The following is a 24,146-nucleotide window of genomic DNA, read 5'->3' as shown; positions in this document are numbered from 1 at the left end:
AGTGGACGTACAGCATGACGGGGCACGTTTAGTGGACGTACAGCATGACGGGGCACGTTTAGTGGACGTACAGTATGACGGGGCACGTTTAGTGGACGTACAGCATGACGGGGCACGTTTAGTGGACGTACAGCATGACGGGGCACGTTTAGTGGACGTACAGCATGACGGGGCACGTTTAGTGGACGTACAGCATGACGGGGCACGTTTAGTGGACGTACAGCATGACGGGGCACGTTTAGTGGACGTACAGTATGACGGGGGAACGTTTTGCCTATGCAGCTGCCGACGGAAGTGATCTCACTGAGTGGCCAGTTAAAAAGGTGACAGATACCAGGGCAGACACAAAATCATTCACTTAAGTGCCCTATTTTGGGATGAAAAAGGTGACTCACTGTTACCTAAAGGTGACTAGTTTGCATCCCTGCTTATTCTCTTATTCTTATTCGCTTCAGGTTATATTCTTTTAGTACGGCGATTTTCTCTTTGCAAATGAGGCAGGCGGCATTCCCTTTGAACTCTACGAAAAAATAATCTCTCCCACTTCGCCTGAAACTGTCTGTGCTCGTCATCAACCTTTATTTTGCCTTTTGACAGTGACATGTTCACTTCTCAACAAGACAACATTTTAGCGTGCAAATGTTTTTCTTTCGGTTTTTCACTTGTACCAGCTCAGTGGCCTTGTGGTCTGAGTGTCTGCCCTGAGACTGGGAGGTAGTGAGTTCGATCCCCGGCCGAGTCATACCAAAGACTATAAAAATGGGACCCGTTTGCCTCCCTGCTTGGCACTCAGCATCAAAGGGTTGGAATTGGGGGGTTAAATCACCATGTGATTCCCGAGCGCGGCGCACGCTGCCGCTCACCGCTCCCCCAGGGGATGGGTCAAATGCGGAGAACAAATTTCACACATTGTGGGACTTTACCTTTACTTTAGGTGAACCGAATCACCTGCTAATGAGGTGGATTTTACATGCAGTGATGATCCGCTGGCCTGGAGTAGATATCAATCAGTGACGATCCCGCACTGGCTGGCCTGGAGTGTGAAGCCGTGTTCCCAGATACTGCTGACGGTTTCCAACACAAAGAGTTCAAAACCCGTCAAAATTCACACAAAACCGCCCAAGGAACTGCACATCTATGGAAATTTATCTGGCAACTCTGGTGTGAAATGCGGCTCGTCTGCATGAAGTCAGCGCCTCGTCCACGTGCCTCGGGAGCGTGCTCTTTGTTTTACAACGAGTGGAGGTGCGGGCCTGATTTCACTATAACTTGATATCAAGTGGCGGGCCGTATGAAATAGTTTTAGGGTGCGTGTCTGGCCCAGGGGCAGTGAGTTTGAGACCCCTGCCGTAAACCATTGCGGGATTACTCCCCCCTTATAAATTGAAAATATGCGGGAGTTTCCAAAAAGATGCGCGAATCTCGCAATCCCACACCAAATTTTAAGCCCTGTATGTATATATATATATATATATATATATATATATATACCGTATATATATATATTCTGATTTAGACACAAAAAGTCTCAAAAATACAGTCCATGTTGAAACAGAATAAGTTTCTCTTTAACTCATTGAGTGCCAGCCACTTTTGGAGAACGGACGCTCCCAGTGCCAGAGTTTCAGAGCGTTTTCAGTGATTTCTCGAGGCCCACAGAATATTGTGTGATATTACTATGTAAACACCAAACACGCACAAAGAACGATGAGACTCTCTTCTATCATCTGCAAAAAAAAGTTTATCGATAACATTTTCCGTTCTTTAGTTATGAGCTGGAGAAGATAGGTTGTTTTGAGCAAAAAGACACGTTTCAATTTAGAATCCTAGATATTCAGCCTTTTGTGAAAGGAAGCATTTCAAGCACATCATTGACTCTGAAGCTAATATTTTCTGATGTAATGACACCTCAAAATTAATTTCCTTCAATAAAAGAGTGAAAACAAAGGAATTTTGTTTGGCCAAATAATATTTTTTAGCTGCAACCAGCAGCGCTGGCCCCTGCGTGCGCAGACCCTACACCTTCTTGCTGGTCTTGATTTACTGCTGGTGGGCATCAGATAGCCTATTCTAGCTTGTTTGCTCTCTGTGCATCGAGCCTGCTGCTGCCTGGGTCTGTGTGTACTGTCAATGGTTGTATGCTGTAGTGCCCTGCGTGCCCCACCCCCCTCCTCCTCCGTGGTGGGAGGAGTGTCTCTGGGGCTCTGCTGCGGTTTGCTCTGAGTTTGCTCTGCACTGAAAAGTGCGCTGCATCCCCCCGCTTTTTTACAGCGTGTCGCCGGCTCCCAGCTGAGAATAATGTAACTTTTCAGAAAGAGGCTGGTGTCGGCAACTAAATCATATGGAGGGGCTATCGCAGCGGACACGGATGGGGCTCAATTGTGGCAGCAGATGACTGCTGTTCACAGGCACAGCTAACGTTATGCTTCATGCATATCGATGCGATTTCGGTTTCCCCATGACTTCTTCTCTCTTTTTTCCTCGCCTTTCTCTAATCTGGAGAGCACTGTCGCCACCTAATGGGTCCCTAAAATAGGTTTTACACATTCAACAGCCACCATACTTTCACAGGAGATGGATCTGGCTTTGATGCACGTCCCACCGTCAAAAAACGCAATTGACGACTTTAGTCGTCATTGGCACTCAACGTTACTAAAGCAATTGATGACTTTACTCGTCCGTGGCACTCAATGAGTTAAGGATCGCCTCCCTGCAAAACTAGATCCTCTACAGTTTGCATACAGAGCCAACCGCTCCACAGAAGACGCCATTTCCAGTGTTCTCCATCTCACTCTGTCACACCTGGAGAAGAAAAACAGCTACGCCAGGCTCCTCTTCATCGACTTCAGCTCAGTGTTCAATACCATCATTCCACAGCAGCTGGTGGATAAGCTGAGGCTGCTGAACGTGGACACTGGCACCTGCAACTGGCTCCTCAACTCTCTGTTGCAGAGGCAGCATAGTCAGGGTTGACAGCCTCACTTCAAAAAGCATCTCTGTGAGCACAGGATCACCCCAAGGTTGCGTCCTGAACCCCCTGCTGTTCGGCCTGCTCATACATGACTGTATTGCCAGATTCAACACCAATCACATCATTAAGTTCGCTGACGACACGACAGTGGTGGGCCTGATCAGTGACAATGAGTCTGCATACAGGAAGGAGGTGGAGCAATTAACATCATGGTGCAGTTCACATCATCTCTCCCTCAACATAGACCAAACAAAAGAGATGGTGACTGACTTCAGGAGGGCTGGCAAGCTCCATCACACGCCACTGACCATCGGTGGCGCCGCTGTGGAGATGGTCAACAGCGTCAAGTTCCTGGGGGTTCACTAGCCTGGGTAAACCCATCCCCCACGTGACCTGCTCTCAGACCTGTTCTCAGTCACTATGGTCTGGAGAATGAGCCATTCAAACCGGTTTCTGCCGTCGGGGAGGGGCGGGTGTACCTCCTTTGATAGACCACTCCATCAGCCAACCAGCTTAGCACACAGAGCACATGCGCAGTGCAACAGATGGCGTCATCACCCTGCGATCTTTGTTGTTAGCACGGGAGCTAACACTTTTCATTTCAGTACTGCTAGCACGCAATGGCTACAACCATGCAGCCCCTCCGCCCGAAATGTAAACAGACTCAGAGCTGGCCTACGGATCGATGTGTGATTTCCAGGTAAGAATATGTTATTCACAGGTATATGCCACACTATATATTATCTCAGAAACTAGCGTAATTGTGTTTGGTAAGAAAGACATTCGATAAATGACTGACTTTTCCTCATCGGCTGTAGTGGGTTAGCGAGGTAACGTTAGCTAGATTACGGGAGCATTTAACGATCTAATGAATTCTAGAAAAACATGTCAGAAGCTAGCTAACGTTAGCCACGTGTAACATACAGTAACTGCTACGTTTTATATTATTAGAGCTTCCAAGAAGAGCTTCCAAGAATTATTAGAGCTTCCAAGCTCTGCGAGCTCCAGGCTGCCTCCGGGGCTCGACTCTGCTGCAGCCCGAGGTCGGGTGCAGGGTGTCGGGCAGGCAGCAGAGCATCGCGCACCCCTCTGGAGCTCACAGAGCTCCAGGCTGCCTCCGGGGCTCGACTCTGCTGCAGCCCGGAAATGATCGTGGACTTAATGTTAATCAAAAACGGCCACACTCATAACGGTAAGGTGTGTTTGACCTAGCTAGAAATAACGTTAATGCACTCGCATTTCAGCGTGGTTACAGATGTAGCTGACGCTAGCTAGCTACAGTAGATTTTTGGAGGCTATAGCGTTAACGTGAATGTCATGACATAGTGAGCGTAGTGTTATACTGTATATTATACATAATCCAGATCATATTCCAGATGCAACCTAGCTAGATGTTAAGCTCCACACTGCTGTATGAGTACAATCAAATCTATCAAGCCTTGATATCATATTCCAACGTGAATTCAGCTGAGGGGTTCGCTCCAGAACGAGACTGTTGCATTCAATATTTGTACAGACTTTAACGTAGTGTCTTGTCTGAAGTGAATACAAGTGACCTATATTTTTCAATCCTGTCTTTGAATAAAAGTTGAACATTGTGTTATACTTGAAAACCATGTCTTTGCTCCCTTTGTGTTCACAATTACAACAAATCTGTATGGTTTATCTGTTGGCATTAAACCGTGGTATTTCCTTGGGTGATATTCCATATTTGTCAGCTGTTCACATCTGCATTTTCTACAAATTGGGCTAAATTTGCAATGATGAATCAAAGCCACGTGAGGTAGCCTACTTTTATTAAAAAACAAAATAAAATGCAGAGAGGTTTCCTTCTCTAACTATTGGTGCGTTCACAAAATATTTACACAATGAGATTTTTTTTATAAATAATCATCAATAACGTGGATAATGATGACATCTGCAGCTGCTGGACGAGAGACAGAAGAAACTACGAAACCGAAGATTGGAGCAGAGGACATGACTACAGAGAAACTTAACCGACCAGCACTCTGCTTCAATCAATGAATGCTTATAAATAAACCATACACATGAGAATTACCGTTAACGTTACAGCATTTAATAACATAAATATGGTGATATCTGGTGGTCTGAAATTACTCTCTCTATCTACAGTAGGGTAACTGGCTCCTATTGTGTCTTATTATTGTAACGTTTGAATCAGCGTTTCATAGCTATAATAGCCTAATGTTACTGTAGCCTGGATGACGTTAGCTAATGCTACCCAGCCTTCCAGCGTTTATCTTCCATAATGCATTAAATCATAATCACAATGCTATGAAGACATAGACAAGCTGATCACCACAGAGCTGCACAGACAAGTTTATCAGATAATTTCGCCGTAAAATGTGTCCAGGTGATCAGCTCTGAAGCCACGGCTTGTATGGTCCGCTAAAATCCGATTTCGATATAGGTGTTATTTTGATCAACAGACCTAGCATCACATTATTCAGTTTAAGGATCCTTATGTGGAAACATTTTGAGAACCACTGTTTTGAAGTGCTATTACTATAGCTGTTTTCATTCTCACATGACAATACAACAGAATAGAGTATCAAACAAAAACATTTTTATTCGGTTCCACCATGATTCCCACATTAACATTAACAGCTGTTTTCACTTGAATGTCCTCAACGTAGTTGCATAGCCATATAGCTAGCCATATAGCTAGTAGCTAGCTCGGGAGCTATGCTTTAGAGAGGCCAAATGCTAACGGCTAGGTAGTGCTAAGCCGCTGCAGCTGTTACACGTCATTGACAAAGACGCACTCTGATTGGCCGATCACGGCAGGACTGATGTTGGCAGTCACGCCGTCACTCATTGGCTGCGGGTCTGCGCGAGTCTTTCAATCGCCGCGGAAATCGATTTGAATGGCCCGTTCTCTAGACGATAGTGACTGGGAACTGAGAGAGCAGGTCACGTGGGGGCTGGGTTTACCTAGGCTAGGGGTTCACCTGGTGGACAACTTGACCTCCACCACCAACACCTCGGCCATTGTTAAAAAGGCTCAGCCCCCTCTGGTGTCTGAAAAAGGCAGGTCTCCCCACCCCTTACCTTACCACCTTCTACAGGGGCACAGTTGAAAGCGTTATATCTTACGGCCTCACCTCCTGGTTCGGCAAATGCAAGGCACTTGAGAAACATCGGCTCAACAGGAGTGTGAAGACAGCCAGCAAGATCATTGGTGCCCCTCTCCCCTTCTTGCTAGAAATCTACAACCAATGCTGCGTGCACAGAGCCACCAGCATTATAAGGGACCCTCATCACCCTTCTCAAGTCCTGTTTTCCCTCCTGCCGTTGGGGAAGAGGTATAGAAGTATCCGCGCCAGATCTAGCAGGATGCTGAACATCCCACACGCGGTCAGGATCATAAATGGACTGTGCCCTCTTCCAGAGTCCTGCGCGGGTCTGATTTTCAAGACCCGGTTCCGCCCGGCCCCGCGACGTGCAGTACCGACCCCGCTCCGCAAACCCGCACATATGATCAATCAGTACCGCAACCCACCCCGCCCCGCAGACATGAGACCCGCCCCCCGACCCGGAACCGCATATATATAATAACCGTTAATCTGCAGTGCAAACATTTTGTAGTGAACCTAATGAAACTGCCACCCTTTCACACGAGAGGCGAACAGCAGTCTTTCTGGCCGAGACTCGTCAGCTGATGTAGCCTACGTTAATTAGCTTTTAGCAGCTGCTAGCTCACTAACCAGCTGGATAGCTCTGCTATCAGACACACAGACAGTTACAGCAAGCAAAGTGACTTACCAGCTATTTCCAATATGTCCGGTATAATCCATACTGCCTTTATGATTGCTGTTGGAGGAACGTAAATCCACGTTGGGATGAGACCTCTCCACTTTCACGCTATCCATCCATGACATGTTGTTGCCTGTTGCTATGAAAACAGCCAGTGTGTATGTTTGACTGGAAGCTAACGTTAGCCTACTATATTATCTGTCCGACTCGTATTGTCTCCAATCAATCACCTTGACCGCAGCTGAGTTTTGAATGTTTTGTGCAGTCAATATAGCGTCACACATTGCATAGTATGCGCATACTTGAAACGATGCCGGTTATGTAGCCTAAACAAAAGCGAAAACGTGCGTCAGAAACTTTTCTCCTGTTCGAGTCAGACCAGCTGCCAGACACTCCCCCTGCCAGACACACCCCCCCCTGCCAGACACACCTCCTGCCTCCATCTGAGTGCAACAGAAAAACATACATGGCTCATACGTCGTCGTTGTTCCACCCGCCGCCCGTCCGCATTTATTAATTTTTACCCGCCGCCCGACCCACCAATTTACAGAAGTGTATTTTTTACCCGCCCCCCGCGTTTTTTTGCGGGTACCCGGCGGGTACCCGGCGGGGCCCCGCGGAACCCCGACCCGGTGCAGGACTCTGCCCTCTTCCCCCTGACATGCCCAACCCCCCCCCCCCCCCTAACTCTGGTGCTTAAGACTGCCCAAAACCCGTTTGTGTTGGCATTTTGGGGGCGCAGATGATTTGGCACGGCTCTAATTTGCGCCTGCGGCAGGTGCCGTGGACGTTTCCGCATCCCTGCCGAGAATTGCATCCCCACCATATTTCAGGGCTGTTTTAACTTAGAAATCACTTTTAAACAGTTACATTTATGTATAAATCATTACAATATGCTCCCGTGAGGTGGGGATGCGTTTAGCTGCTGCCGGGCGGGGGTGCAAAACTCGGCATAACACCTGGACACCTGCGCAAGGCGTACTGCTATCGTAAGGCACGCAAACCGGTGCACAAGCGCAAATAGGGGATATCGCCTGTACCAAGATAGGGCCTGATGTCTTTATTGAGGTTTGGGGTCACTTTTTGAACCTAACTGAAAGATCTGATGACTAAATGAGGTTCTACCATTCTTACAACATAAATAGGTACTGTGGGGTATAAGAGCTGATCACGTGGTATTATTATTACTATTATTATTATTATTGTTTGTTGTATATTTATTTTCCTTTGTTTGTTTTTCTATTTACTGTTGTGTCTCTATGTTGTTTTTATATAATGTAAAAACCTATCTAAATCTGTGTGATGGTGGATGGGTCATACCATATGAGAACTGAATTCTCTGTATGCCAGGTGATTTACGCAAAAACAAAACAAAACAAAAACAAGATGGTTAAACTTACTTACTGCTGCTAACTGAAGCTCAGAGGGTTAAACAAGCTTCTTAGAAACAAAAAGACATGACAGAAACATCACAAGATGGTTAAACTAAAAAGTGTTTTAAGGTGACAAATCTGGGAAGGAGGATGACGACGACGACGGCCGAGTGAGCAGGAACGGTAGAAATGAGCGCTGCCAGTTCAGTAGGGTGAGGCACGCTAGAAAGGAGAGCGCTCAATTTCTAGTACTAGGCATCTCGCGCGCAATGCGCGCTCCATTCCTAGGCTCGGCCGCCCTGCAGCTCGCATACGCATCTTGGCCACTATGCGGCCTCGCCCGCCCTGCAGCTCGACCGCTGCACTTGCTCCCTCGCTCGCCCTGCAGCTCACCCGCTGTGCTGGCCCACTTGTTCTTATGACATCACTGATGATGTCACAAACTGATAATGTCACAACTTTGCATCACTGATGACATCACAATTGCTCTTATCATCACTGATGATGTCACAATGCCTATGACATCAGTTCCGGGACAAAATTGAAACGGAGAACATTGCCGACATGCTCCCTTTTATAATAGAAGATATATAAAGAGCATAAATATGAATCATACATTTATTCTTGAACAACAAACACACAACTTCTGTATAAATAAGCAAATGTTCAGTTAGTAATTTAAGTGTTCCTTCTAAATTATATATTCCCGTTTTGGAAATACTTTGTCTGCAAATCATTGAAACTCACAGACTCTTTAATCAAATATAGAACTATACTTGGAGCAGGAGTGGAAAGATGACTAATTAATTTAACAATAACCTGTAACCACTTTACTCTAATGCCAACAATACATTTGCAGATATGTAATTTGGAGAGGTGGATATCTCACTCTTCAGGTCATAAAGGCAGAATGATGAAACCTGCGCATCACAAAACATTTCAAACACAGTTCAGAGAGGAAACTATTTGAACTTCATTACCCAGAATTCCTGTAATGATGTCAGTAAACAGCTTTATATCAAAGGAAACCAAAGATACGAGAGAAGAGATGATCTAACGTCGGTGAGTCCAGATTTCTCAGGAGACAGAGTGGATTTCATCTCTAAATTCAAGCATTTAAGCATTTCTAGATATGTGTGTGTGTGCGTGTGTGTGTGTGTGTGTGTGTGTGTGTGTGTGTGTGTGTGTCTCAGGCTTCGGCCAGACAACCCATGACCTTCAGCATCAGTTCCTCCTTCCTGTCTTTGGTGCGGACGGCCACGCCCCTTCCTTTCAGCCAGACCAATAGGGTCACAGAGTTCACCTTGGACAGCTGGAGGGACGAACAGAGAGAGATAAGGGGAGACAGAAAGGGGGAGGGAGAGAGACAGAGACAGAGACAGAGAGAGAGTCACGTTTCCATTCAGGTTTTGCGCAAGAATCTTAAAATTCAAATCAGAGACCAACAACGTAAATCCAGTATATGTATATGATGTATATTATTAAGTACAATATGTAACCAATATGACATGTGACTGTAGGATGTATGTGTATATGTAGTCTGTAATATGTAGATGACATGTACTGTAAAGCCTACTTGGGGTATATCCTGGACAACAAGCTCTCAGGCGAGAAGATGGCTCTAAAAGTTATTTCTAAGGTCAATCAAAAGACCAAATTTTTAGCTCGCATCTCCCCAGTCATAAACAGTGCTACGCTGTTGATACTGGCAAATGCTCTAATTCAATGCCACTTCGACTACGCCTGCTCCTCGTGGTTCACAGCCACTGCAGCCAAACTTAAAACCAGACTTCAGACGGCCCAAAATAAACTGGTGAGGGTTGTCCAGGGCCTACACCCCAGAACCTCTCTCCTCCGCTCTCACTTCCTCAGCCTCGGGTGGTTGAGAGTGGAGGAGAGGGTTTCTCATATCAAGCTGTGTATGGTCCACAGGATCATTAATCTGAAAGCCCCTGTGTACCTCTCTGGCTATTTCCGGAGGGTTAGCGAGGTGCACAGCCATTCCACCAGGGGAAGCTCAACTAACGTTGTTCTTTTTAAATTTAAAACCTTAATAGGTAAATTTACTTTTTTATACTCAGCAGCGATCCTGTGGAACAGTCTCCCCGAAAATATTAAAGATCTCAGGTCCAAACTCACGTATAAGTCCACCTTAAAACAGTGGCTACAGAGCGGCCCCTAAGGTTGGCCCTTTCTGCAGTAATTGATTCGAAATGATTATTGCAGAAGTGTAAAATGTTGTACTGTTTTTACATGTATATTTGTATGTGTATTTAGGTACGTGTATATGGGTGGACGTGTGTACGCGTGTATTTATATACATATAGATGGTTTTATGTTTTTTGTATTTATTTATATGTGTAACGCATGTAATGTCTATTGTGTTCAATGTCCCTCGCGCACACACGCGCTCATACATGCACACATACACTCACTCCATTTGCTTCACTTCAAGGACCACAATGGAAATAAGCCCTCGGGCTTTGTTGTGTTTTATTCCTTTTGTTTCAATGAATCTGGTCTTACGCTGTATTTCTCGTGCCATTGTTTCAATAAAGTATTCAATCAATCAATCAAAAAAAGCCCTGTGAGACATGCTTGTGATAATGGGCGATATACAGTAAATGAATACAAGGAAGTCGCAAGAACTCCCCAACTCCCCAACTCAGGAATCGGGACCATCCGAGCAGCATGTGAATGCAGCATTTGTCATAGGCCCCAATGTAGCCAACTCTGTTGCGGCTATATAAAAGCTACTCTGTCGTGGCTATAAAGCAACTACTCTGTCGCAGCTAAAAGAAACAGCTACTCTGTCGTGGCTATAAAACAACTACTCTGTCGCAGCTAAAAGAAACAGCTACTCTGTCGTGGCTATAAAACAACTACTCTGTCGCAGCTAAAACAGCTACTCTGTTGTGGCTATAAAACAGCTACTCTGTCGCGGCTAAAACAAACAGCTACTCTGTTGCGGCTATAAAACAGCTACTCTGTCGCGGTTAAAAGAAACAGTTACACTGTCACAGCTATAAATCAGCTACTCTGTCGCAGCTATGAAACAGCTACTCTGTCGTGGCTATAAAACAGCTACTCTGTCGTGGCTATAAAACAGCTACTCTGTCGCAGCTATAAAACAGCTACTCTGTCGTGGCTATAAAACAGCTACTCTGTCGTGGCTATAAAACAGCTACTCTGTCGTGGCTATGAAACAGCTACTCTGTCGCAGCTATGAAACAGCTACTCTGTCGCAGCTATAAAACAGCTACTCTGTCGCAGCTATAAAACAGCTACTCTGTCGCGGCTATAAAACAGCTACTCTGTCGTGGCTATAAAACAGCTACTCTGTCGCAGCTATAAAACAGCTACTCTGTCGTGGCTATAAAACAGCTACTCTGTCGCAGCTATAAAACAGCTACTCTGTCGTGGCTATAAAACAGCTACTCTGTCGCAGCTATAAAACAGCTACTCTGTCGCAGCTATAAAACAGCTACTCTGTCGCAGCTATAAAACAGCTACTCTGTCGCGGCTATAAAACAGCTACTCTGTCGTGGCTATAAAACAGCTACTCTGTCGTGGCTATAAAACAGCTACTCTGTCACAGCTATAGTTTTGGGCGTCACACACACAGCCCCCGCGAAATGACTGGTGTCACTATCATAATTTGATCCATTGGAAGGAAAGATGGAGGGAAGGAGCTAAGGGATGAAATAAGGAAAGATGAGGGGGAGGAGCTAAGAGATTAAAGAAGGAAAGGAATGAAGGGAAGGAGTTAAGGGAGGAAAGAAGGAAAGATGGGGGAAGGAGCTAAGAGATTAATGAAGGAAAGGAATGAAGGGAACGAGTTAAGGGAGGAAAGAAGGAAAGATGGGGGAAGGAACTAAGAGATTAAAGAAGGAAAGGAAAGGAATGAAGGGAACGAGTTAAGGGAGGAAAGAAGGAAAGATGGGGGTCCGGAGCTAAGAAATTAAAGAAGGAAAGGAAAGGAATGAAGGGAACGAGTTAAGGGAGGAAAGAAGGAAAGATGGGGGAAGGAGCTAAGAGATTAATGAAGGAAAGGAAAGGAATGAAGGGAACGAGTTAAGGGAGGAAAGAAGGAAAGATGGGGGAAGGAACTAAGAGATTAAAGAAGGAAAGGAAAGGAATGAAGGGAACGAGTTAAGGGAGGAAAGAAGGAAAGATGGGGGAAGGAACTAAGAGATTAAAGAAGGAAAGGAAAGGAATGAAGGGAACGAGTTAAGGGAGGAAAGAAGGAAAGATGGGGGAAGGAGCTAAGAGATTAAAGAACGAAAGGAATGAAGGGAACGAGTTAAGGAAGGAAAGAAGGAAAGATGGGGGAAGGAACTAAGAGATTAAAGAAGGAAAGGAAAGGAATGAAGGGAACGAGTTAAGGGAGGAAAGAAGGAAAGATGGGGGAAGGAACTAAGAGATTAAAGAAGGAAAGGAAAGGAATGAAGGGAATGAGTTAAGGGAGGAAAGAAGGAAAGATGGGGTAAGGAACTAAGAGATTAAAGAAGGAAAGGAATGAAGGGAACGAGTTAAGGGAGGAAAGAAGGGAAGATGGGGGAAGGAACTAAGAGATTAAAGAAGGAAAGGAATGAAGGGTACGAGTTAAGGGAGGAAAGAAGGAAAGATGGGGGAAGGAACTAAGAGATTAAAGAAGGAAAGGAAAGGAATGAAGGGAACGAGTTAAGGGAGAAAAGAAGGAAAGATGGGGGTCAGGAGCTAAGAGATTAAAGAAGGAAAGGAATGAAGGGAACGAGTTAAGGGAGGAAAGAAGGAAAGATGGGGGTCAGGAGCTAAGAGATTAATGAAGGAAAGGAATGAAGGGTACGAGTTAAGGGAGGAAATAAGGAAAGATGGGGGAAGGAGCTAAGAGATTAAAGAAGGAAAGGAAAGGAATGAAGGGAAGGAGTTAAGGGAGGAAAGAAGGAACGATGGGGGAAGGAACTAAGAGATTAAAGAAGGAAAGGAAAGGAATGAAGGGAACGAGTTAAGGGAGGAAAGAAGGAAAGATGGGGGAAGGAACTAAGAGATTAAAGAAGGAAAGCAAAGGAATGAAGGGAACGAGTTAAGGGAGGAAAGAAGGAAAGATGGGGGTCAGGAGCTAAGAGATTAATGAAGGAAAGGAATGAAGGGTACGAGTTAAGGGAGGAAAGAAGGAAAGATGGGGGAAGGAGCTAAGAGATTAAAGAAGGAAAGGAAAGGAATGAAGGGAACGAGTTAAGGGAGGAAAGAAGGAAAGATGGGGGAAGGAGCTAAGAGATTAATGAAGGAAAGGAAAGGAATGAAGGGAACGAGTTAAGGGAGGAAAGAAGGAAAGATGGGGGAAGGAGCTAAGAGATTAAAGAAGGAAAGGAAAGGAATGAAGGGAACGAGTTAAGGGAGGAAATAAGGAAAGATGGGGGAAGGAGCTAAGAGATTAAAGAAGGAAAGGAAAGGAATGAAGGGAAGGAGTTAAGGGAGGAAAGAAGGAAAGATGGGGGAAGGAGCTAAGAGATTAAAGAAGGAAAGGAAAGGAATGAAGGGAAGGAGTTAAGGGAGGAAAGAAGGAAAGGAATGGAGGAGTATCCAGACCTGGTTGCTCCGGGCCATCTCCTCTACATCCACATCCTGCACTGCAGGTCTGGATCTTTTGGGCTTGGACTCAAACACATCTCCCTGAAAGCAGTGCACGCACGCGCACACACACACACACACACACACACACACACGCACACACAGCGGGACAGTTAGGGGACAGACAGAACAGCAGGTCGGGGGGTGTCTGGGTAGTGTAGAGCAGTGGTTCTCAAAGTGGGGTCCGGGGACCCCCAGGGGTCCTTGAGGGGGTTCCAGGGAAGCCCCAGCAAAAAGGGAAAGTATTTATTTTCACTACAATTCCATCCATAAGTAACACAATGACAGAATGCATGCCTATACTTGGTCATGGGTTTCATACACTTACTGTAATAAAACGTCTAAAAGCAAAAAGCAAATCAGATGGGGACCCTGGGACAAAATCTTATCAAATGGGGGTCAGTGGTCTAATTTGTGTCAGGCTAGGGATCCTTGGCGTGAAAAAGTTTGAGAACCCCTGGTGTAGAGGTTCCACGGAGACCCGGGTTGAGAAGCCCTGGTGTAGAGGTTCCACGGAGACGCGGGTTGAGAACCGCTGGTGTAGAGGTTCCACGGAGACGCGGGTTGAGAACCCCTGGTGTAGAGGTTCCACGGAGATGCGGGTTGAGAACCCCTGGTGTAGAGGTTCCACGGAGACGTGGGTTGAGAACCGCTGGTGTAGAGGTTCCACGGAGACGCGGGTTGAGAACCCCTGGTGTAGAGGTTCCACGGAGATGCGGGTTGAGAACCCCTGGTGTAGAGGTTCCACGGAGACCCGGGTTCAATTATCAACAGCAGCACGTCCGGTTTGGTTAGCCAATCCTACAGACACAATTGGGCTCGGGAACGTGATGTAAAGTGTCTGGAGAAGGACTCACTTTCAGCATATTCATTGCTGTCACACAGTGTCTGTGCTGGTGTTTTCTTTGTGCTGTCACACAGTGTCTGTGCTGGTGTTTTCTTTGTGCTGTCACAGTGTCTGTGCTGGTGTTTTCTTTGTGCTGTCACACAGTGTCTGTGCTGGTGTTTTCTTTGTGCTGTCACACAGTGTCTGTGCTGGTGTTTTCTTTGTGCTGTCACACAGTGTCTGTGCTGGTGTTTTCTTTGCATTGGATTCATTTCTTTGCGTTCGCTTCCTTTCATTGGCGGGGTGGGGCGACCGAGTTGTGTGAAAGGCTGCAATAATGGGTCTCGTGGTGGAGAAGGGGTGGAGCTTGAACACAGGGCAAAATGCCAGCTGGTAGCGTCCTCTTGTAGCCAATATTATGAATGGGTTACGGTTGTAAACAAGAAACAATATGGCGGAAAACAATCCCAGAATGCAATGCTCAATCACATGGTTTCCCTAGCCCAATTGGGAATGTCTGCGGGTGGGAAGATGGTGGGCTATGAGTCCTGGTCAATAGCATGATCCTCCCACGCGCTACGTCCTGCCGGTGAAACTCCTTGCTGTCGGTTGAAAAGAAGCGGCTGGCGACTGACTGCACATGTATCGGAGGAGGCATGTGCTAGTCTATAACTCTCCCCAGATCGGCAGAGGGGGTGGAGCAACGACCGGAAAAGCAGGCGGAATTGGCCAAGTACAATTGGGGACAAAAATACCCACCCCCAAAAAAGATGGACAGTGACATGTCCAGGTTTCCCACAGGCTTCCATGACTTTCCATCAGTCTAAAATGTTCTTCTTCCTGCTCTGATTTTGCTTTTCAGCTCAGAAAAGTTGAAAAAGGACAAAGCAGTCCACTACAGTGGTACAGTATGGACAACTGAAGGCTGATCAAATAAATACATGTGTAAGATGAATAAAAAAAGGGGGGTATTGACAAACCAGGAAATTATATAGAAGTATAAATTGTACACACACACACACACACACACACACAGCTGGACAGTTAGGGGACAGACAGAACAGCAGGGTCTGACAGCTCAGAGGGTTAAACAAGCTTCTTATAAACAAAAAGACATGACAGAACCATCGTCCCCGTACACCATCGATAATGTCATCAAACATTGTCAGTCACATTGTATGCTCCTTTTTTCCTGCAGAATTCTGACTTTAATCTGAGAATTCTGACTTTAATCTCAAAACTCTAACTTTTTTCTCAAAATTCTGACAGTAACTCGGAATTCTGACTTTAATCTCAGAATTCTGACTTTATTCTCAGAATCCTGATTTAAAGTTATAATCTCAAAGATTTTCATCTAAATAAAACAAATTAAATTAAGAGTCACTCGCAATGTTGATTGAGGCTATGGTCCATTGATGGAAGCCTTTGTAGTATATAGTGACATTATGTGACATTAGTAATGTCACATAATGCAACACTGTTTGGATGTCACCTGCAATTACCACTCATCGCCATAGGTGTCACCCAAGAGAACAAAGCTGAAATCTTAGAGATTATCACTTTAAACTCAGAACTAAAAATAAATAAATAAATATATTAAAAGAAATCGCAAGTGACCCTAATCCTCTTAGGTAGTATTAAATTGTGTCTGGTGTTAAAAAAAAATCAAAAAATCAGGCGATCCTATTTGAATTCCAGGCGACCCCACTTAGCGTCGCGACCCTAATGTTGGGAACCACTGCTTTAATAAGTACTTGTATGAATCTTGCTATACATTCATTTTTGTATGTGTGGACTGATCACAGAAGCATCATATTTGATATCGTGATATGATCAAATAGACTAGAAACTAAACTCACCTCTCTGTTGCTGGGGATGTCAGAAGGTGCCAGAGGTTTGGGAGGCTGAGGTGGGGGGGCTGACGAGTTAGAGAGACTTTTCGGGGTGGAGCTGGACTTGGATTTGAGGTGAAGGCTGGGCGTTGGACTGAGGCTAAGGCCGGGTTTAGGCCTTGATGCCGGGCTGGGGTGGAGGACACGGTTGGGTTTTGGGGGGGGTTTGGAGCCATGGGTGAAGCGAGGGATGGTGGGCAGAGGGATCTGAAGCTGCTGGGACCACGAGGAGGAAGGAAAGGATGGAGCGGAAAGAGCGAAAGAAGAAGAAAGAGGAGCGGGTCTCTTGTTCCCGATGGAGGGTGGCATCACTCTGCCTCTCTCCTCGCCTCCTCCACCTAGGGCTGGGCCACAGGGACAAAATCAAATGTCACAAGATTTTTGACCAAATACCTCGATATCGATATTGTGACAATGTTGTAGGGATGACTATTGGTGCTTTCACAATATTTACACATATTTACAGACTTTTACAGATTTGTTGATAAATAATCATCCATAATGTGGATAATAAATGACTAGAGCTGCAAGATTAATCAATTAGTTGTCAACTATTAAATTAATCACCAACTATTTTCATAATCAATTAACCATTTTGAGCAATTTTCTTAAGAAAGAAAAAGTCTAAAATCCTTGGATTCCAGCTTCGTAAATGTGAATAGAGCCCCAAACGCACGGGGAGCATCAGACGCTCGCATTTTGAAGTCCACCCATTGTTTTAAACGGCCGAACACGCACCAAGAGCATTCTGACGCGCGTCAAACTGCCTTGACGCTCGTACTCCAAACCTGTTTCGATTTTGGAGCGTCAAATGAGGTTCCAGCAGCGACCAAAGCCTCTGAGCGCCCACCGCCCCCCCCCCCCTGCCCACTTTCTGTCACGATATGCTCCTCAAACAAATCTCACTGCAGTTTAAATACAAGCATGTAAATACGCTAGACTATAGCAAGACTGCTATACTGACTTACATCAAGTAAGCGAAGGGCCACACATTGGAGATTATACCTGCCAACACTCCTGATTTTCGCGGGAGTCTCCCTATTTTTCCCTATTTATGAATGAAGTTTGGCAACATTCAGCAGCTACACTGCGGCAAGTGTGGCCAACTTCAGTTACATGCTCATAGCGTTACTGCTGCGAGGAGCTGATGGCTGTAGGCTACCCGGTCAGCATAACGTTAGTTACAAAAGCACGTCGACAGTGTTTTCTCACTGCCAGTAGGGGTTGACAGATACTAGCTAGTCCGACCGGTCACACAGCCAGTGCTCCTCACTGCTCGTTAAAAATGTCCAAATACAAAGAAGGTAATGCTTAAAATGTATTATTGCGGTGCCAAAAGGCCTGGTGAAAAATGTGGGTGCACCTAAATTATGTGCTGGTGCACCTAAATTAAAAAGTAAGGTGCACCTAGTGTAAAAAGTTAGTCTGGAGCCCTGGCCCTGATATGGGCAAATGATAAGGTGAATAGCCTCAGCCAGGAAGGATGACATCACTGATGACATCATCACTGATGACTAGGGCTGTCCCAGCGAGTCGACGTAATCGATGACGTCGACTACGTAATTACGCCGACGCACACTACGGCCCCTATCTTTCCATCGGCGTAGAAACTAGGCCGAGCGCCTGGCGCAGAGCTGATCAGTGGGCGTAGACCAGCGCACTTGATATCTTGGTGTTGGCACTACACGCAGCCTAAAGCATTACAACCATGCCTTTTAAGCGTAAAATTATGCACCATCATGCTCATTGGATAAGTGCAATAAACTAATCACACGCTTGCCTTTTAAGCTCCAATTCCAGTGGTCCAGCAAAACCAGACAAAGCCAAGCGTTTTGCTCCCCCCCCCCCTCCCTTCATCCGTCTGTCTGTCTCCATATATAGGCTATTATTCCATATTATTATGCTTCTCAAACCAATCTAACTGCAGTTTAAATACTGCAAGCATGTAAATACCCTACACTATAGCAAGATCAAAGTGAAAAGAATGTTCTAAAGGCATCAGCTAGAAAAATATAGCCTATCCCTATATGATGAGATGGTGAAAGTTTGTCCAGAAAGATATGTTTTAGGTAGGATATGCACATAAATATAGCCTACATTATGTAAAGTCATTGCATAAATGTGTTTTTATTGTAAAACTAAAATGTGAAGTAGAGCCAATTTATTGGAGCGGACATCACAGTAGGACGTCACAGTAGAAGCCCGATACGCTGTCACTTATCTAAATCACGTTAAATCGACAAGGGATATACAGTATATAGGCCCAGGAGGACATATATGTTTCACATAGGGTGGTGTTTTCATTTCGATGTTTTATTTGGTCCAATATTGAAATGTTCTACAATTGCAGGTTGTGTTACCATTACACATTATTTAGATCGACCTTTATATCTATTTTGGCTCATTTGGTTGCTATTTAGTAGCGAAATGCAGTACCCCATTGCATGCTGGGACATTCACAGGCAGTGAACTTACAACTGCTTTTTCCTATGGGATGTGTGTTGTGTCTGTCTGAGCGAGGGAGTCAGAGAGAGACAGTCGTATTGTGCCTGTCAGACTGAGGAGAGAGGGAGAGAGTGACATAGAGAAGGGTGACTACTGTAGGAGAGCCAGAAGGGAGTGCTCCGCGCAACTGGTGCACTGAATAGGCCTGGTTTTCAAAAGCGCTAAGCGCTAAATTTACGCCAGGTGGGAAGATATCATTAGGCCGATATTTAAGGCCGACACGCCCATTCTCGCCCATTCTGGGACTGCGCCACTAAAAGCGCATTTGGCAGCGTAAAGCCATATTGATATCTTCCCGTTTTTTTGCGTTTAAGGCCCGTTTTAGCGCCGAAGGCCTGTGGGAGAATAGGGCCTTACGTGCCTCGACGCATCACAATCGTTACACAACAAAAATAGTGTGGCTAATGTTAGCGGCTAACTGTTACTTGTCGTTACTTTACATGGCAGTAAAATGCCACTGAATGACCAAATTGATTTAACTTTTAACCATTTCGATTTCCACTTTCAATACGGACCCCCAGCATTGGTTAGTTGTTAACGTCGTGACTATATTTATAACGTTATACGTATCCGGTTTGCGGGTACTTCCTGAAAGTTTCAGCCCAATCCCACCTAAAACGGCATAGCTGTGGCCAGCCAAAATTCTTGAAACAGAGACAGAAATAAACATTGCCGACATGCTATCTTTTATAATAAGATTGAGCCAATTTTTGGGTTGGGCCAATTTTGACAGCCCTACTGGGCGGGCACAAAGGCACTTGCTCTATTGACATCATGAAGGGCGATTTTTCTGAAATGTGTGTTAAAATGATTCAATTACACATCCTTTGCATAGGGCAGGTTACATTAAACTGAGACCACTGATGCTTTTAAAGCAACTGACAGCAGCAGGCTGGTAGCAGGGCACTGCCAAGGTGGCCTTAAGGATCTCAGGCCTTCACGGCCAGCAAAATATAGCCTATCCCTGGATGTCATGATGAGATTAGATTGGTGAAAGTTTGGACAGAATGATTGCATCATTTCCCCCTGCAGTGCTGCCTTTTTTCTCCCCGTCTGCACGGCAGACAGGTAGGATGATCCAACAGCCTCTGAATGACAGGTGGTCAAAACTACGGTATAACAACTTTTTTTTCATCGGTCATTGTGCCTGCCTACATATAAATTAGTGGCCTTATGCAATATGCATTATATTGCCTATTTCTTTTTTTTAAGACAAAATGCAATACAAACAATATTTATCTTAAAGGTCCCAATTCGTGCAGCTGTAACCTCTTAAAAACGTGTGTCTCTGGTCCATAAAACATGATTCTGGATTAATTTGTCGAAAATATAGCAACCCCGTTCGTTCTGACGGAGTTCTCACTTCCTCATCTCGTCGCTTCCCAGGAATGGTCTGTTTCTATAATATATTCAGAACTAACAGTTCCCATTGGCCAATCAGATTAGCGTCCGTGGACCAGCACGCTAGGTTGGGTCCACAACTAACGTTAGCAACGAGCTATCGCTAACTTAACGGTTGCTACGCTAAACAGGACATCTCAAAATGCCTAGACTTACCGAATGCACCTCCGCAGTTGCTGGATCACGTACAGTTGGCGTCGCTCCAGCTAGAAGTGTTAATTTTGTGGCTAAACCTTGATTGTACTGCCCCAGATTGTTGAAACATTCTGGGCTGAAATGGTTAGCATAGACCAACAGGTCATGATGAATCTCGCGCTGAAACAATAGACAACAATAGACAAAATGGCGCAGGTAGCTTGTGTGAGAGAGATCGCGCGCAGTATGCTAAAGGCGCATTGTGACGTAACACCTATCCCTCTGTGGGAACAGAGTGTAAGGGGGCGTGGCTTGAAGGAGACCGCAGGAGAGAGCTGGATAGGGACAAATCCAACTCTAGCAGTTCTGAGGTTCTGAGCACTCATTACAGGGAGGGATGACCACAGCATATATGCATTTAGAAGTAAAAACAGCTTTTGCACGGAATGGGACCTTTAATGTGAAGATTAAACAAGTAGAAATTCATGAGGATATCTTTCAAGGGGGAAAAAAACATCACATTTCCCTGTAATTTTTTTGGGTCAAAAGTGGTAATTTTGGTTTTTTTGGCCCCGGATAGAGATTTTGGCACACATCCCAAGTTGTTCGCAGGGGTCATTATTAGTCTATAACACTTCCTAAATGAAGTGCATACATATCAGAGCCAGGTCTGCTTGACAGCCATGTGCTCCGCTATGACCTTAGCATACTATTGCTGCCAAATTAACTTTAGTTGGGGGGGGGGGGGGGGGGTGTTGGAGGCCTACTGTGCATTATGAACAGTGAGATGGTGATGACAGCAATATTAAGGTAGGAAATGTAAGCCTGGAAAGTTTAGGTTAATAAATATATGGCAATTCCTGTATGTAGTTAGGTAATAAGTTGTCCACTTTTAGCCATTTTCTCGTAAAATAACAAATTAGAAATTTTACAGTCTTCTATGACCCATTAACATAGCCATTCTGAACATTTTCAACACCTCAGAAAATCTGTGGCTCCAACAGTGTATATGCAAATGTATGCATATCTAATGATATATTGCCAAATTTGCATATTTAAAAAAGAAATGAAGACAAAGTGTAATACAAAAAAGATTTCTCTCTCTCAAAAACGTTGTTCACAGGGGTCATATTAGCCTTTATACCATGGTCTGGGTGAATACTCGATTCTGATTGGCTGCAAGGTGTCCATTAAAAAGTGATATTGTACAGTGATAATGGACACCTAGCTAAATGGTCTGTTCACCGTTCATATCAATGCGCCATAGTTTCACAGTGTGGTATCAAGAGAGCTGTTTGAGCTCTATACCCCCGTTAAGGGTTAATATGACAATTTTCTAAGTTGAGAAAAAAATTGACTCGGTCAAAGTAAGTATTTAAATCACCCCTGTGTGCTCAGTTTATCAAAAATAACTCTTATTTACAATTTTGATTTTCGTTTCGGAGATTTCCCTCCCCTGACAGAAGCCGGCTCTGAGCCATTATGAGCCACTCTCCGGACAGAGAAAATGGGCGTGAACAGCCGAGGAAAGAGAGAGAGAGAGAGAGAGAGAGAGAGAGAGAGAGAGAGAGAGAGAGAGAGAGGAGCAGGGAAGCTTGCACTGTGTGTGTCAACAGCGCTGTGCTGTCCTCCTTTCTCTCTCTCTCCTCTCGCCTCTTCATACGCACATTTTCTCTGTCCCACAGTAAACCCTGGAGAATAATACTCATGTATAGAGTCGTTTCCATGTTGCCAAACACTATTGACAGTTTGAGCCTTCCCGCAGATGGCAAAACAAGCAGTTTTTTTTGGACTCCAACATACTGAAAGCAGATAGTTTTCACTCTGCTCCTGCCTCGCGCCATTTACGTCTTATAAGACCTGCAGACGTTAACGCAATTCCCTGGAATGCGAGTTTAAACGACCCAGTTACATGGCGTTGCATTCTTAGACATTGCCGTTTTATTTTGTATGTTGTTACATAGGCTACAATTGGCCAAATTATTAGTTAGCTTGATTCTAGAATTGTGCCAGGTGTAGAAACTAAGCAGCCATTTTATCCCATGATAGCCTAATCTCGAGGGGACTATTTTGTCTCGCCGGTTCTCAACTCATATTCAAGGTTATGAAAACTAGATTTTGATTGCAAAATGCATGGAAATATAAATGAATGGTCTTGTTTTGTTTCTTTGGCAAGTGACCATGGTATAAGCGGGTTAATGCACTTCGAGGTGTCCATTATCACTTTTTAAGGGACTTCGCGGAGGCAAACCATCCTCGGCTTCGCCTCGGACGGTTCACGCCTCCACGTCGTCCCTTAAAAAGTGATAATGGACACCTCGTCGTGCATTAACCCTTACATAACAGTTGAGATATTCTCTCCTAAATGAAGCACATACATATCTGTAGCATCATACACTGCAACAGGAAGTCAAGTAGGGGCAATTTAGAATATTTATGTTGCCAAGTTGAAAGCGACTATAGACCAAACAACTACGGTAATTGATTAATTGAGAAAATAATCAAGAGATTAATGGTGTTGCAGCTACTGTAATAGGACTACTGTAATTGGGTAAAGGCAACTAACAGAGCAGCTAGAAGAGTCCACAAATTACGTTACCTTACTGTAATGCAGCCTTTAAAGCCACTGGAAGGGGCACTTCAGCATACACACCCAGAAAGTTTCAGAGCAGAGAATACTGCTTAGTTTTTCATGATTTTGAAACCAAATTTTATATACTTGGCAGCCTTTTTAATTGTTCAAATTTGGCTGGGTGGTTAATAACACATTTGTCTGTGGTGTGACAAACTCAAAACATATTTATTTTTGGTTTCCAGGGGCTTTAAAACCAGGAAAGTACAACACTTAAGCCATAACACCATATTACCCTATCCAAAATCTAAGACCATATGTAGTCACGATATATCGGTATAATATCGATCTATTGATCAGCCCGGCCCCTACCTCCACCACGCTGCTCCTTCTGCCTCTGCTGTGCGCGAAGCAGCGTCACATTGACGTGGCGTGACGGACACTTGTTCCTGAAGATGGGGACCAGTTTGGGAGCGGGGAGCCCTGGGGTTTGACTGGGAAGTGGGGGCAGGGGGGAGGAGAGAGAGGAGAGAGAGGAGGCGAGGGATGGAGCTGGCTGCTGGACCGTGAAGGAAGAGAGAGAAGAGGAGAAGGCTGAAGCTGACTGGTAACCTGAGGGAGAGTAGAAGGGGGTTAGGGTTATCGTTATCGAAAATGAAATAAAAACTAGGTGTGGAAAAACGAGGCTTAAAAAAAAAGATCACTCAAAATGTATTGCGTGTTTACAAAACTAACTAAAATAAACTATTATATAGAACATTTATTTAGTTTTCGCCTGCCAATTTATTTCATACATATACAAGCCTAGTATTTTTATTTCATTCCACACACTGACACACATCTTTTATACATTACAGCTCAGTAACAACATGGCAATAGGGGTAATAGTGTGATATAAAGAAGTAATAATTACCGTAGATAATACCATCATAACCAGGTAATGGCTTGGTATTAACAATGTGTATATCTGGGTAATTAGACTGAAATGTATGTAATAGGATAACAGGGCCAGGGTAACAGGGCCAGAAACAAATGGTAATAGAGTACTGCAGGGTTGACGTATTTTTGTAAGCTTACCCAG

At 44.7% G+C, this 24,146-nt stretch overlaps 1 protein-coding gene across 1 annotated transcript in view; it reads right to left on the bottom strand.

Moving 5' to 3' along the window:
* Window positions 1-9,310: 9,310 nt before the first annotated feature.
* The window catches only part of cUnh18orf63 (chromosome Un C18orf63 homolog), a gene marked incomplete at both ends in the record, with an annotated part of 44,545 nt that continues 29,709 nt past the window's right edge, over window positions 9,311-24,146 (bottom strand). Inside the window, 5 exons of the mRNA XM_083631847.1 lie at window positions 9,311-9,433; window positions 13,693-13,776; window positions 14,230-14,535; window positions 16,420-16,790; window positions 23,438-23,677. Of these exons, the coding sequence (XP_083487973.1) occupies window positions 9,311-9,433; window positions 13,693-13,776; window positions 14,230-14,535; window positions 16,420-16,790; window positions 23,438-23,677 (1,124 nt within the window). The remainder of the gene's footprint in view (window positions 9,434-13,692; window positions 13,777-14,229; window positions 14,536-16,419; window positions 16,791-23,437; window positions 23,678-24,146) is intronic.

This window comes from Poromitra crassiceps, assembly GCF_964638095.1.
Source record: "Poromitra crassiceps genome assembly, chromosome: 2".
Lineage (NCBI taxonomy): Eukaryota > Metazoa > Chordata > Actinopteri > Beryciformes > Melamphaidae > Poromitra > Poromitra crassiceps.
This window is presented reverse-complemented; position numbering and strand designations above follow the sequence as displayed.